Source organism: Aythya fuligula, chromosome 13, assembly GCF_009819795.1.
Source record: "Aythya fuligula isolate bAytFul2 chromosome 13, bAytFul2.pri, whole genome shotgun sequence".
In the NCBI taxonomy this organism is placed as follows: Eukaryota; Metazoa; Chordata; class Aves; order Anseriformes; family Anatidae; genus Aythya; species Aythya fuligula.
Genome location: NC_045571.1, coordinates 17,971,206 through 17,987,779, shown reverse-complemented (window position 1 = coordinate 17,987,779; position 16,574 = coordinate 17,971,206). Strand labels below are relative to the sequence as shown.

The 16,574-nt window shown below is 34.0% G+C and overlaps 1 protein-coding gene across 3 annotated transcripts in view; it reads left to right on the top strand.

Annotated features, from left to right (window-relative positions):
* The window catches only part of KLHL4 (kelch like family member 4), a 79,199-nt gene that overhangs the window by 28,195 nt on the left and 34,430 nt on the right, over positions 1–16,574 (top strand). Inside the window, exons 1-2 of one of the 3 annotated variants that reach the window (XM_032196556.1) lie at positions 13,271–13,315; positions 13,997–14,411. In XM_032196556.1, the coding sequence (XP_032052447.1) occupies positions 14,374–14,411 (38 nt within the window). In that variant the 5' untranslated portion in view covers positions 13,271–13,315; positions 13,997–14,373. Of the gene's footprint in view, positions 1–13,270; positions 13,316–13,839; positions 14,412–16,574 lie in introns of those variants that run through there. The other 2 variants (XM_032196557.1, XM_032196555.1) reach the window with 2 other exon arrangements.

Sequence of the window (16,574 nt, the reverse complement as noted above, 5' to 3'; positions counted from 1 at the left end):
AATGGTTCTAATTCACTGAATTCAAAATTCTTAGCTGTCAGAGGTCATACAGAGAATCGTTAAGTATACACTAATATGGTACAAGATTTGAGCTTGGCTTCAACTCTTAAAAATCACAAATATATAACTATAGTTGTCAAATAAGTTTGCAGCTTGCAAACTATTAGAAGACTTGCAACTAAATATTTTACAAACAAAACCATTCTCCTACATATACAGCTTAGAAATCAACATCTTGACAATATAGTTTTATGAAAGCACAAAACTGTGTGTATATTCAGTGTTTATCATAGACCTGAAAACTTGAATATTTCCTTCAGCTGAGAGTTTTACATTGCCACAGATCTCTATGTTGTTAGAAGTTGCTCTTCAGAAAGTATTGTAGCCTGAAATGGTTTGTACATGGTCTGCAGAAAATAATAAGGAAACTACATTTAATGATATTACCATTCAATAAGTGGTTTATATACATTATTAAATTTATTCAACTACATTATATTTTAAAAATTCATATTATCAGAGAGTTCTACAGATGCTGCATAAGTATACAGTAATGAGTATATTTCCATAAATTCTGGAAACAAAGGGATCATAGCCTATTAAAGGAGTTATTATATTCAGCTACATAGTGTGTAAAATACCCTAGTGCAAAACAGGGGAAATCTTAGTAAAAACTTAGTAAAACTGTCCTTGATGATCAGGAAGTTTCTCACAGACAGACAGTAAAAATTGACTGAAAACCAGAAAGCTGGTTTATGCATGTTAAGAACTCTGTGAGAAATACCTTTTCTTCAGATTAATGTTCAGCACCTGAAGTATTCTAGAGGTAAATGCAACATATACTTGCTGAGAAGCAAGTACTAATATCATCCTAATGACATTGTGATTGAGAGAAATACAGTTGCAAGTAATTAATGTGTTGTAGAGAGGCTTATGTTACCCATTATAGATTGAAGTCAATGAATGAAGGAGACTGAATCACAATTCCTTGACTGACTGACTGCTGACTGACAATCATGGAATCAATGGCTACATTCAAAAAAAGCCCATCTGTTGAGTGCTGAGGTCTTCTACTGCAGTAGAGATACAGTTTTTATGCTATAATTTTGATTTTACCTTCTCTTCAATATATTATAAGAACCAGAAAATAAAGTACCTGTGCTTTTATCTGCACTTCTCTTGCTGATTTACAGCTACTGAAATCAAACCTGTGATTGTTAATAGCACTAAAGAAGATGATTAATTTATACCCAATTATAGAATGTTCAAGTAATTGATGTTAGATAAAGATGAAGAATAGTTCCTAATTCCTTTTCTCTTCTTTTCCTCTGCTTAAAAACAAATTGCTGCTATGTATTGAATTGTTCTATTTTGAAGAAACAAACATGTTTTATGCTTTTATATTGTAAAAATCCACTCTTTTGGGAATTGTTTCAGAGCAGGCAGATGTTCCCATGAGTGATTATATTCTATAGGTCACTAAAAATTCATCTGAATAAACATAAAATAGAAATCTGGGAATGTCTCCAAATGTTTTCTCCAGTAGCTGACTGTTTCTGGCACCCTCTATTTTTATAAGATGGGCAGAGGATAAAATTCCTCATGTTTGTTTCTGAAGGAGGAAAGAATACTCAAGAATGGAGAGACTATATGCAACTTGTCAAATAATTAAGAGATACTCAGCAGACTGCTTAAGTGGTTTTTGTTACAAAAAGTACAGCTGTAATTCCCTTTATAAAAAAGATCTCTCTCTCTCTCTTTTTTTTTTTTTTATTAGTACAAAAATTCTGGGTTAGTGCAATATATATATTAATTTATATAAGTAAATATATAATATATAAATAATATAATATATAATATATAATATATTATAATAATATAAAAAACAAGTAATTTAATATGGACTACATGCATTTACAATCCTAAGTAAATTAGAAATTTCTCCACACAAATAGGTTCATCTTGCCCCAAAGGATGCCCAAATAGGAAAGTACATGTAAAACAAAAAACAAACAAACAAAATAAACATCTTGTTAATCAAGTTTTTGGTTCTTCATATGGACAACTGATGAGAAAACAAAGATCTAGAACAAGCAGTTGTTTATTTGTTAGTCAGGTGGCCAGTTAGTATAGATGTCATCTTAGGAGCAATGGATATGGACACAACAGTAGATGGTACGTATGTATAACAGGGAAGAAACAAAATATATCTTTTAAAGCACTGCTCATCCTCAGAAAGTTGCAAATGTTGTATCTGTTCAGTATAGCCCTGTTCAAAAAGAGTATTCTAGCTGTTGTGAATATGTGAGTAGGAGAACATTAGTTAGCACATTAATAAACTTTCACTATTGATAGGATTAAAATGCAAATAGTGTTATGCAGATGTTTTACAGTGTACCAGTTCTGAGAAATAGAAGAGTGGGCTGGTTCAAGTCCAATAATAATACTGATGTTTCAGTCCAGGGTTTAGGATTCCCTAGAGATGTTTGCTTTTATTAAGAAAGATTTAAAGATACGCATGATTGAAGACCACAGTGTAAGATGAATCACCTCAACAGTTTGACATGTCTAAGAGTTGATAATAGAATTTTGACCATGAGTTGTTGGATGCAATTTGTCATCATCATGAGTCTTTCATGATAAGAAAATAATTTGATTTTTTTTTTTTTTGGTCTCCATTTACAGATGTAAGCTGTTGTAAGAATCAGACTTACATGAATTGAATTTTACTGCCAAAAATGCTGAAGAGCTGGGAACTACCCCAGTTCAGTACTGATTTTAAGAATACTACCAAAAAAAAAAAAAAAAAAAAAGCATTCTGGTCATCAATTTGATGATGTTATTAGCTGCATTTTTATTTTGCTTTTTAATACATGGTTTTCTTCATTAAAAAAGCTAATATTAACAGATATAAAAAAAATTTTGTGCACTGTTAATCAAAATATTGGCAGAAATAATATGCTTAAGTTATAGAATTCTCCACTTTAAAGCTAGGTGAGAGGAGAGAATATTTCTGCAGATTATTCCAGAAAGAAACGAATCCTTATACAGGTATAAAAAAAAATAACAGGCAGAGTAATCATCACCTTTTTATTGCAGCTTCTTGGATTCTACCAAGTCTTTGAAAACAATATGATTAAAGATCCTAGTAAACAAATGATTTGAATCACAAGACAGAGTTTTAGGATTTCTGTATTGTTTCCTTTAAAATATAAAATATGGTGACTTTCACAAAGATTATATATCCCAGCAATACAGTAATGCCTTTTCTGCAAGATGTACTTGTTACTTGTTACTTACATAAGTGAGAGGTCTGCAAGCCAGAATGATTAGACTTGTGTCAGGCAGAAAACAATGAGCTGTGTTCCAGCATACAAAAAGCAATTTCAGAAGGAATGAAATACTGAAAAGGATCAGCAAGAAGGAGTTATTAAGTGAGCAGAGTCAAATAGCTTTTTTTCCCCACTGGTTTCTCACATAACATTTCTATTAACATGAAACATAAAATTATGAAAGAAAGCATTCTAAAAAAAAAGTCAACCACTAACATTGACTAAGAAGCAATCACATATCAAAGCCTTTTCTGTACATTTCAGTGGTTACTTTAATCTTGTATTTTAAAGCAGTGGAAATCAGTAGTTATATTTTTTCTTATGTTCATAAATTCCACATCAACACTATCACAGTTACAGACATTATATTTAAAGTTAATTTTATTTTACACTGAAATGGTGATACCATCTGATATTCATAATATATTTCTAAGTGATATTTGTATCAAGAAGGTATTAAAGCCATCAACTACTCAATAACAAGAGGTATAATCAGTAACTCAATTTAGAAAATTCAGTCAGCCAAAGGGCCAAATACCATCTTTCCCAAGTATTTAAATCACCTTAAAATGTGGTCAAAAGTAAAGTAAAATTGCTTTATGATGCCTGATGTTAAAATTGAGACCTCAAAACAATTTGATGTAAACAGCCTTTTATACTGATATAATAAACCAAGAGCAGCTGTCTGAATTTACAGTTGTGACATGCTAAACTATATTAAGTTGGATATTACTAATTAATTTCAGCAGAGGTTTAATATCAGGAGGCTTGCTAGGCTTAATTTCTTCTAAGAACGGCTTGCTAGTATTGTATTTGCAAAATGATTTAATTTATTACAACATCTCTCTCTTTGCTATTTCAAGAATTCCTACAGTTAATGTATGCAGATGCAAGTATCTTCCTTAATCAAAAAGAGGGCTAGCTTCCATTTACATATCTCATCTGTGCACACATATCCTATCAACGATGGGTATTTCTGTTCTGCATCTACTTCTATGGTTCATCAAGAACCATTTCAGGAAATGGTGCTACCTGACATTATCATAGAAATACCGGAAGTTCCTGCTGTCTGATACAGAACTTCCAGACAGACATTATAGATTACATGCATCTCACTCAAAAACCCAAACTGAGCTAGAAGTGTGAAATGGAAGTTTTTATCTGCTTGTCTACAGCTCCTAATGCTGGAACTCAGATTGTTACACCTATAAAAAATTCTCTTAACATCATTGATGTTTGGGATGGCATAAATGACAAGGAAATTCATGTTAAGACATACAGGACTGGATCAAATACAACTATTGATGAAGTTCTGGAGGAATTTAAGACAGAATAACCTATCTTAACACAAGAAATGCTACTCTCCATCACTCCTCCTCCCCCCCCCATCCTAGTCTGTAACAGCATATTTCAATCATCTTTCAACCATATTTCAACCATACTAAATAATCAGATTTAATGTATCATCAGGTGTCATTTTCTCTTTCTCTTTCAGTAGCCTGTATTTCTCGTTTCCCTAGGGAGTCTGTCATTAACAATTTCTGTTTCAGAATATTATATATTATCTGTGCTTTCTGGAGGTTTCACGGTACTTGTCTACTTGCAATTTGTTGTCACTTGCAAGTATGATCACTGTGTTGTTTAGTACCTTTTATGATTATTAATCAATATGTATGAAGATAAAACATTCTATATTTGAATATAAGTTCTCCAGTTTTCATTTAATTACACAATACTCTTATATACAACACTAATGGGTTTTTCCCAGAAAATATGAAAATGCATACTTAAAATTTCTAACAATCCAAAATATTGATGCTGAGCCAGTATTTCCTAAAAAAAAAAAAATAAAATGCAGAAATAACAGAAACAAATTTGTTTGCGTGATAAAGTCAGGACTTCAGTGGTTTAAAGCTGTGTTTATGTGTTTTTAAATTCTGTGCTAGCATCAGAGAGTAAAAGAGCAGCCTCAAGGCACCCTGGCAGCCGACAACAGCTAGAGCCAGGCTGAACAACAAGATTGTGATGTTATTCTGCATGGCTTTTTGACAAAGTAAAAACTGAGTTAATGTGTACTTTTGCAGGTGACATGACCAAAAGAATACCTGATGGTAGGCTGCTGGGAGATAGTTTGCTGAGAAGGATATTGGCGGCTTAAAGTACTTTTTCAGATAAGCTTTGACAGTGATGCTTGTAATCATAGTATTGTTAAAGTATTATATCCCTTGCACTGTTCTGGCACCACAAAGGAGAGATCAAAAGTCTTGGAAAATTGATAGGAAAACTGACCAATGGAAGAGAAACAGAAGGAAGGAAAAAGGTTGATGGTTCATTATGCTACAAAAAAACAATAGTAGTAACCTCTAACTTATTTCCTTTACTTGTAAAAAAAAAACCTGCTTGCACCCCTGTATTGATCTAAACCAGAATGCCTGTGGATGACTCAGGCCAGCTTCCTGACCGTGGTTGAACCAATATGCGTACTGGAAGTTAGATAAGTAATTATGGAGAAAGACATGAAGCCTCAAACTACTCAAACACCTGCCCCGAGGCAGGTAACTTTTCCATGAATACTCAAAGAGCTCTATAGTCTGTGTTGTCAGTGATTTGGAGGATGTCCATGGCCAAACATTCTAAGGATTTTTTCCTGACATATATAGCACTTTTTGTGAGACTCAGAAGCAATTTGTTATTATGAAGCCATACTCAGAAGCCATTATTAAATGCTAAAATAATCCAAGAATTACATTCTACACTGTACTGAGACGCAACTGCATCAACGACCCCCCTCTCTTGAAATTAAAGACAGCATTTATTACTTTTTAAGAGACTGAACAAGAGTCACACTCAACTTATCAGAGATGAATGACCTTGGGCATAAGTCTTTATTCTGTCAAGGCTTTGAGATGCATATGATAAAGACCTATACTGACAAGAGCCAAATCTAAATAATAGGCTTTGTTGAGGGTATGCCATATCCTTTCCATACACTTTAATATCCAATGATAACAATTGGTGAATAAATAAGCTTTCTGATTATTATTGAGTAAGCAAAAAAATGAAGTATTTTCTCCATAAAGATACAATCACAATCCTTTTATAGTTATGGAATATATGCCATCATATGCATATAATACAGACACATATAACCAGTGTCTGTTTTGATACAGTTGTTACACATAATAACTGTAATTAAAAGTTCATCAACCATTCTACTACTTAAATTAGGACAGTCAAGCATTATAACTGGTTCTCCAGAAGGGTTCTGATGTCTCTATCCTAGAGGATTTCAACATAAAACCTCAAGTAACCTGGTCTGGCCTCATACCTGTGTTGTTCAGGAGGTTGGACTAAAGAGCTCCCGAAGTCCCTTCCAACCTGAATTATTCTATGTCTCTATAGCAGAAAAAAGATAAGGCTATGCTTTTCTGTGCCAGAGACTATGACAAATTTACATAAAAACTATAAAAAGTGCTGTTTTGAATATCTCCATAGTTCTCAACATCACATTTTCACAATCATGTCATGCCACTAATTGTTTCCTTTTGATTCAGATTATTAGTATAATTAAAGGTTCTATGTCAATTCGCACTTCTGAGTTAGGCTGATAACATTTAATAAAGAAATAATGCTTGTATTTGCTAGTTGAAATTGAAAACACTACTATCAAAAAAAAAAAAAAAAAAGAAAAAGACATCTTTCTGTAATGTGGGATACATTAAAAGTTTTAAAAAATAGTTTAAAATAGTTTTTAAAGAGTATGTTTTTAAATAGGATTTAAAATAGTTTTTATATTTCACGGTACATAGCTACAACTACAATTACTTGTTTTTGTTGTGTTTTTGTTTTCTAAGAAGCAACTTTTTACACGAGAGTAATGAAGACAAACTATATTTAGATCATAGCTACCTACTTAGTGCTCAATGTTACTGCAATGGGACTAACATATTCATTCATGCATACATCTTGCTAATGACCTGTTCAAGTCTGTTTTCTTACAACAGAAAGGATTACAGCTTCAGATGCTATAGAAAATACTCTAGCAGAAGATAATGAATGGCCAGTGAGAGAAGAACAAACTGGTAGGACACTTCAAGAATAAGCAAACAAACCTCCAAATAAATGAATAAAAAATAAACTGACCCTTTCTTAACTTGACAGCAGATACATTAGGATTCAACTTCGCTTGTATTTCTAGGAGGTGTGACATTTGTGTGACATTCAGAGTTAACAGGGGAAAAGGAATGTTTCTTGTATTTCTAAAACACAAGGTGTATTTTTCCAAGTACTTGTTCAGTTTCCAGAAAACAATGTATAAAATATTGCCAGCCATACTGAAAACAACACTTTGCTGTCATCTTTTACTCCACAGAACAAAATATTCCTTAGAAATGTAATTTTTATCCCTCAAAAGAAAACCAGTTTCACCTTGAAAGTTTCATAAGTTTCATTCATCTTGAATACATTAGAAGTTATTTTGAGACAAAAGTCAGAAATGAGTTCTTAGAAAGTAATAATGCATCTATTTGTTTTCTGCTTATATATGTATTTAAAGCAAAATTACAGATTGCCTTTTTATGAAAATAGTAATTCTTCTTGATAGCTGGGAGAGTTAGTCTTCATAAGGGGCAGACTTGCTGTCAGAGTTGTAGCTCTAAGCCTTCCCCATAAATATTCCATGAGTTTATACACACACTTTATCAAGAAAGTCTGCAGTCTTCATAAGTAGCCAGGGAAGGAGTTGAGGAAGACCACCCCAGCACCCCTTGTTCTATACAGTTGTAGCTACTGGAAGAGATTTAGAACTTCCACAGAAGGGAAGGGAGTTTGCAGAAGGGCCATGTTACAGCTGTACCACATACCTGCAGACTGAAAAATGGATGCTGCAAACTGCCAGAATGTTTACAGTAGTACTTTCTGTGTTCGTGTTGGACAGGGCAAGCATCACAGTAAACCTCAACGGAAATCATACAAGTTAGACAAAATTTTCTAAACTGACCAGTATATTTAACTGCTCAATGGAATGCTTAAATAACTGTGCTATGTTTCTGTTTCTCAGATGTCTCAAATTAGGTATCCAGAAAAAGTAATAACTTTGGAAAATTCTGACCCTGAGCCTTTGCCACCTTTCTTCATTATTGAAGACTGTTGGCAATTATCTTCTCTCTCTCATCTGTCTCAGTCCCTGACAGCAAATAATAGGCAGATTTTGATGGGCTGAAATACTTGTTAACTTGGTCAATTTGTTCAATATTGTTGCACACTCTATCAGAACAAGTAGTTCAGACTTCTTTAGACTATCAGAATTACTTATACCAGGCATACTCACATTCTTTTTGCTGGATCATGTAGAAATGCTGTGATTTCTTCCAGTTTTGGCACACAGCTTTGTAGGTGGATTGCAATCTGTAGTACCATTTCCAGTTACTTGAGGATGCAATTGCGTTTAAATGCGTCAACACTTTCCCTTAAGTGGATCATTTCTACTATCTTTAGTAGTATCAAAAGTAACTGATTGTTTTAAGCTGATTTGCATTTGCAAACTTGCATTCACATTTTTCTTTTAAAAGAAAGTTGAGCTTTCCTGCAGATTTTAAAAACAGCTATTTGTTTTGCTTTGATCATGTTCCCTTCCATCTAACTGTTAATGCTGGGGCTGTGATGTGCAGATGTTTCCTGGAATATCTCTTTTACAAGGGATGGACTAATGGGAGTTCTCCATTTTCAAAACAATGTAATGAAAATAATCAACTTCTTGTTCTCTTTATCTGGCCTCATATGCAATATAAGTACATATTCTGAATACACAAACTGTAAAAATCCTGTAGAATACATTGTTTGGATAGAGAGCTTATACACACAGGACAGGATAGAGGGCCTTTCACACAGGACTTCAGTTATCTAAGATCTGTACTTATGTAGATCTCAGTATGATGTTTTCGCCAATTGCAAGCACTGTAGAGCATACACTATTGATACAAGCTTTTAATTAACTTGACTTCCTAAAAAATATGTCAAAATAGATATCAATTATCTCAAGAAATATCACAAAAATATCTTAACTTTTGGTTATGAAAGTTTTGCATCAGTGAGCTTGGCATTGAAGACCTCTGGTCCAAAGCTATCCCAGGCTTCTTTATTTATTTATTTATTTTTTTAAATAAAAAATACAGTTATTCTGGTCTGCCTCCCCTTCAGCTAAGATCTACTTCATTAATGCTTGCTAGTAACCTACCCCTTGCAATACTGCTGGCTTCAGAGTCCACAGATGGTATCTTTCTTGAATTATTCTACAAGAAAGTTGGATGATTTATTTTTATTATTCTTTGCTTGACTTGTTAGAACATTTTTTTCTAACAGGCTTTTCATGCATGCACTGCACTACCAGCTCAAAGCAAACAGAAAAAGAATGTCATTTACCATGTCTCTTTTGAGAAGGGAACAAACATTATATAACTGCATGAATATATTGCACTTGTTTAAATTCTCAAAAAGAAAACACAAATAAACCCAACTCCCTCACCCTCAAACACTAAGTTAATAATTAGGGAATCCTGCTATTTTGAAATGCATTAGCAAATTCCTTTCTTTATAGTGTTTTGTAGGCAGATGAACATGTGAGGCAGCCATAGTTAAGTCATTCTGGAAGCTGTGATTTGAAATATGATTCATGACAGAAAGAAAATTCTCTGTTTCTTCTCAAAGGTAGTTTATGATAAAAGTATTTTTATAGTTTTCTAATTCAAAAGCCTTATTAGGTATTTATAGTTGTAATCTTACAATTATTATTAACATCTATTTACACTCTTGCTAATAATAGGTACATCTTGACTTATCTGGAAGTTCAGCATGTTTGCATAAATGTTTTAAAATGATGTCCAGCTCCCTGGTAAATGTCAGTCTACCCTCACATTTATTTAAATTTCCTAACATGGTTGAAGATCTTCCTCAAAAGCTTACCACCCATTGAATCAAAAGGAGGTTTTTCAGAGAATACCAACTTCTTTTCCCTCAAACTACAAGCAAGCCTCTGAGGAAAGGAACAATTAGAAATCCCCCACAACTGCAGGCAGTTATACTGAACTGTTTTGATTCCAAATGGAAGCTTAGTTTTCTAAAATGTGTCTCTTAATTCCTGACAACTGCATTGGTTTTAAATGGCTGTACTGTAGCCTCTAGGCTACATCTCAAACACCGCCTGGCACATCACAAAGTCCCAGGATAATAGATTGAAAAGGGCCCAGCTAGTCCCACCTTCTGCTCAGAGCAAGTCCAGTCAGAGCAGCTGCACCGTCTGTAAGGATGGAGATGCCACAGCCTCTTGGCAACATCTTCCCACCTTTTAGGGAAAATCTGTTTCTTATGCCTAATTAGAATTTCCCATGTTCCAATATGTGTCTGTTGCCTCTGTTGCTATCACTGGGCACCTCTAAGATAGTTTGGCTCTGTCTTCTCTGTACTTTCATTAGGTGCCTGAAGACAGCAATGAGATGCCCCTGAGCCTTTTCCTCATACAGTTGAACAGAGCCTCTTCTAGCAGCCTCCCTTCATCCATTACGTGCTTCAGCCCCCTGAGCCTCTTGGTAGCCTCTGATAAACTTGCTGCAGCCCTAGAAAATGCTGTTCTTTGCAGATTTCCACTTGTGAAGGGGAAAAAATAAAGCTATTATGGTGGATGGCTATCTACATGAAAACATATGAAATGAGGAATAGTAATAATAGATATATCTTCTCACATTTAGATGTTTGAACCCAGAGATATGCCTAAAAGTACCTTAAAGATTTATAGAGAAATCATGAAGAAATAAACACTCAAATTGTATTCTATTTCAAGGGAACTTAGTTTTCTCAGGTTTTGTTTAAGATTCTGACCTATAATTTTATAATCAATGTCTCTCCTAAAGGGTAAGGTAAAGATAAGATTCCTGTTCCCTTCATATTGACAAAGACCAGAGGTTAGACATAAATGATTACAAGCTAGTAGGTGGCACAAACCTGTATCATGTTTATACCACATACCTGCATCTAATCAGGCCTGAAGTTTTGGCTTATAAAATCACTTATACTGTCCCAGTACAGCATATTGAAGTTTTAGCCAGAATGGTAATAAGCTGTGTGAAGAATAATCTGCTTATGCCCTACCTAAAGCATATTCCATGCTGACTCAAGCTGACTTTTTGAGCAAAACAGTCTCTTCAGGAAATGTCCAGTCTTACTTCTTAAATTTCAGCTAGATACACAACATCTGCCAAAATATGTGCTGAATAATAGGAAAAAGAGTAATTTACAAACAGAAGTTCTACATTCTAAGTCAAATTCATGCAATGTGTTTTTAACAATATCTGCAAAAAGGATTTAAGGAAAGGAAACCACCAGAAGCTTTGTGAGATGGTAAAAATTATGGATTCAATATATCAGATCTATTGCTAAGCGGAACTGTCAGGGCTGCTGGAAGAACTCAATGACCTGATTAAGACAGTAGCGAGATACCATGTTCTCTGTCCACTTCTACAAGATTTTATCATAAATTATTTTATGAACTTGCTATATTGAGACTCTCTTTAAAAGAGATTTGGATTGCCATGTAGGCAATCCTCAGGAATATATATGGATACCACTACACTGCTAAGTTTTATTACTTTTATGAAAGTGAATAGTAAAACACTCCAGAAAACTTCAGATTGTTAGAATAAGCTGTAATTGAAGTAAGAAAACATCTTACTCTGACTTCTGAAGACATAACGGTCTCTCTTACCCAATGGCCAGTATTTCCATTTATCTACTCACTCCCTACAAATTCTTTAAAATCCCTGGAGTTTGTGAGCATCTTCTTTATTAGCTTTTATTCTCAACAAGCTTAAACTGAAATCCCTTATTAAACCACAAATAAGCTTTATATACCTTCTTCTTAAAATATTTTCTTAGAAGTTGAATGAGTTTTATCATTTCTATCCATTCCTATAAAACTTAAAATGTAGTCTTTTAAAACTATGTTCCATTAACAATACTAAGAATAACCTGGTATTCTAACACATAAATCCTTCTTTCATTTTCTTCTCAAGTAAATATTACTTGAGAACCCAGTTTATCTTAGTGAAGATTGTTAAACAGAGTATTACTTCTACAGGGGGACAGCACCAGTTTGGGAGGTCCACATGTGACAATGCTGTTGTGTAAATCACAATACTGGAGGCAGGTCTCTCAAATATCGTCTTTTCACAACTTCTTCCTTTCTGACTTTCATGGCCAAGTCTTTCTCTTAATTTTTTATTTAGTATAAAGTATTTTCTTTCCCTCTGTGTATCTAAATAGCATAATTTATTCCAATTATTTTACAGTTCCTGCCTTGTCCTGTAATTTATCTCACAACTATCCAAAGAAAAGTCTGAAGAAGAGGGTTCTTTAATTCTGAATCTTAGCTTTTTTTTTTTTTTTTTTTTTGCTTCTGCACACTGCTTACAGTCATATAGATCATCAACAGCACACTGTGGAGAATGTAACACAAGAAATAAAACCAAACCTATCCATTTAACAATTTTTGATTTGCATGCAAAAACAATCTGTGTACATTATTTCAAAATACACATGGAACAGTTCTCACAGCCCTATCCATTAACAGACTGATGAGGATGAATGTATGAAATTATTAAATTTGCTGAAAACATGCTGCACAGCATACACTGACAAAAGAAAGCTGTTTTTTTTTTTTTTCTGTTTTTTTTTTTTTTTTTTTTTTTTTTCTAAATCACACTGTTTTCATTGTCCGTGAGAAATTAAGAGCAGGATGACAAAGGGTGTTTACACAGGCACTTAGCCAGGAAACTGTTTTCCACAGATACAGTCGTTCTGGGAGCACATCTCCGATTTTATGAACTCCCTCCCTCTGTTCTCTCTCTCCCTGTAATCACATTGAGAAATATATCTGTAGGTGAGAAAATACATAGTTCTGCACAACATATTGAAATGCTGCTTCTTTCCTTTAGGTAAGTGCTACCACACTGAGGCCATTTGTAGGAATTTTACACAGCAAGATAAACACATGCAAACCTCTTAAGGAAACACATGAACTGCAGGACAGTTTCACAGTGAATCATTACCAAAAATCTGTGTAAGAAGTCCATAAAAGAATTCTCTATAAATCTTCTGTGAAATGCAGCATTGCTTATTAGCAGTGGAAAACCTCATGAGATAGAAAGTCTTGTCACTTTATCTGTGTGTGCTTTCCTGCATCTTAAGTTGCAGCTTAAGATCCCTTAGGATCATGTGAGGCTAGGTTATATATTAGAGAGCTGTGCTATAGTGCTGTGAGTGTGTAAGCCTAGCAGCTGGGTACTGTTATGGTTGCTGCTTTCCTGTGCTAAGCTGATTTACTTGTTTAAGGTCTGACCTCATCATCCTGTCAGTATGGATTCCCACCTATACAGTTAGCAGCAGCTTAGCATCGGCTTGAAGAGCTTGCAGTATATTAATCAGAAGAGAGAGAGAGAGAGAGAGAGAGAGAGAGAGAGAGAGAGAGCAAGCTACCGGTATTTGTTCTTTTGTTGTCTTTTCTTAAGAAGAGGAGTTGAAACACAAGAGATAAAGAATCTGCTTCCTTTCTAAAAGAATAGGCTTTTGTATATATATATATACTTTTTTTTTTTTTTTCCTGGAAAAAATGTCAGTATCTGGAAAGAAAGAGTTTGATGTGAAGCAGATCCTGAGGCTCCGCTGGAGGTGGTTCAGTCACCCCTCGCAAGGCTCTGGAGGCACGGGGGGCTGCCATCAGCAGGAAGGATATGAACACAGAGGGACACCGGTTCAGAACAGGTTGAAGAACCACTCTCGGGACAGAAATGGGCTGAAGAAAAACAGCAGTCCTGTCCACCACAATATACTGGCACCTGTGCCAGGTCCAACCCCAGTGCACCACCGATCCATTCAAGCCTGGCATCAACAAAACCTCATAGAACAACTTCGATCAAATGAAGATATTCCCAAAACAAGCACAGAGGAAAACTGTGTCAAAGAAGATTCAAATAAAACCCCACAGGAGCTGCAGATGATCACAGAGGAAAATTCAGATGAATCTGCAGAGAGGTAGGACTTTTAAAGCCTGCACTTCAAAAACCATACTTCTATCCAAGTTATTCTCTAAAACCGTATTTGTTTTTAACCAGAGCTCCTTACAGCATTAATCTAACTTTGTATATGTGCACACCCACACTCACATTAAAAAGCAAGAAGGAACACTGTCATGAAATTTTGATCTTTGCTTAAGATACATTATGTCAGAACTTCCATAAAAATAAAATCTGCCAGCTTGTCAAATTTTCTCTATTGCAATTTACAACATCTTATTTTTTTTTGTATTGATTTATTCTGTGTAAGAACAATGGAAAAAATGAGCCTTCTGAAATACTGTCCTCATTCTGACTTTATCAATGGGTGCAACTTTGACAAATGGGAACTGCTGGAGATACACGGTCTGTGTGGTTGCCATCAGTTTGTCAAAATTTTCACTGCCTTTTTTTTACTGTCTCTTTGACAAGTATAATTAACCCCGAACTAAGTGGAAAGGGAACATCATTACTTGCTTTTTTAAGGGTTTATTTGAAATCACAGTAGTTTCACAGCTTGTTTAGCACAGTAAGAGACATACTTTCTGCAAGGTCAGGTAAAAAATATGACAGCTATGACAGCTTAAAGGTGTAAGAACAAAGGGTGATCTATTTTTAAGATGTTAATATAGAGAAGAAAATACTAGTACAAGTTATTTCACTAAGCATACCATTTATTTTTTTATGATGTTTTCGAAATTGATGTCAGTATTATTAGCTTATAGAACAACAATTTTACTTCACCTTTACACCACCTTGGACTGAAATTATGCATTTATAATGTGACCATTTTCACCATTTGATAAGATTGTCATCAAGTCTTTGGGAATATTTTTTGATGTTTACACTGTACTTAAATACAAATCCATCTTACTTGAAGTTACAGTTTCTCAGTAAAACAAAGCTGACAGCTTGTGTATTTTTAGCGGTTGTTATTTTTCAAGTTGTACATCTGGTACAGGGAACATCTGCAGACTGACCAGAAAAATGTATTACAAAATGTTATTTTGGAAACAGTACTAGCAGTCAATGTATACTATGTAAATTCATTATGAAATAAAATCAGTGAGGTAGGAATGTGATAGTTTTATATGCTTCCTAAAGTACTGATTTGTAATGGGTAAAACCCCTACCCTTAGTGCAATTTATTTCAAAAGACAATACACATTTCCTGGAAAAAAAAGTAATTTTAGGCACACCTCAGAAAGAAAGGCAATTTTATTTGAAAAAAAAAAAAATAAGGAACAGTTAATATTCAAGATAACACTATTTTCTGGTAAATGAGGTAAAAGAAAAGAAAAAAAAAAGGATACTGAATTCAGTTTGGAAGATATTAAGGCACTGCCCTCTGAAATAAGATGTGACATTTTCTTCAGCTATATATAAACTTTCTGCTAAAGCCTCATGAAATTTTATGCCTTTGTATTCAATCAAATTTAACTTCTCTTGAGCTGTTTAAATTTGCAGCTTTTAGAAAAGTTTTGTGAGTGTATATATCTCATAAAGTATTGCTATATTTAAGTGTATTTTCTCTACGTTGTCAATGAAAGCTTTTTATGCATGTTGTAGGTTAAAGCTAATTTTAAAATACACTATAAAAGTCTGATTTTTTAAGGCATTGTTTAGGAAGCAAACCATGACTACAAGTTTCTCTATAATTAAAACTTTGTGTCAATTAATTAAAAAGATCATTAAAGTCACTACAACATAGTTCCAATTTCTTAAATATATACGAAGAGAAATCACTAAGGAAATCATCTATCTTTCTCTTTGGCTATAGCATTAATGTGCTAATTGCTTTGAAGTGAAATACTGAGAAGAAATTAAGAGAAACCTTACACTTTCAGTAAAATTGCTGGATATATTTTCATTTCTTTAACAATGTCTCATCTTGCACTTTTGAAATCTTCCTAAAAAAGTAAGGTTTCCTTTTTTAAAAAATTAGTTTGTGCCTCTTTTTTTCTTCAGAAGTTCCAGATAGTGACAATTGATTGGAATCAATGAGATCTTCTAACAATTAACACCTCTAAAAAATCAAGCACTTGCAGTATCCCCTAATTCTTACACTGCTAAAGCCATGCATAAGAAACTGCAATTATTACATCCATATGCTCTTTTGCATTCATACTTGAGGATACCAAAG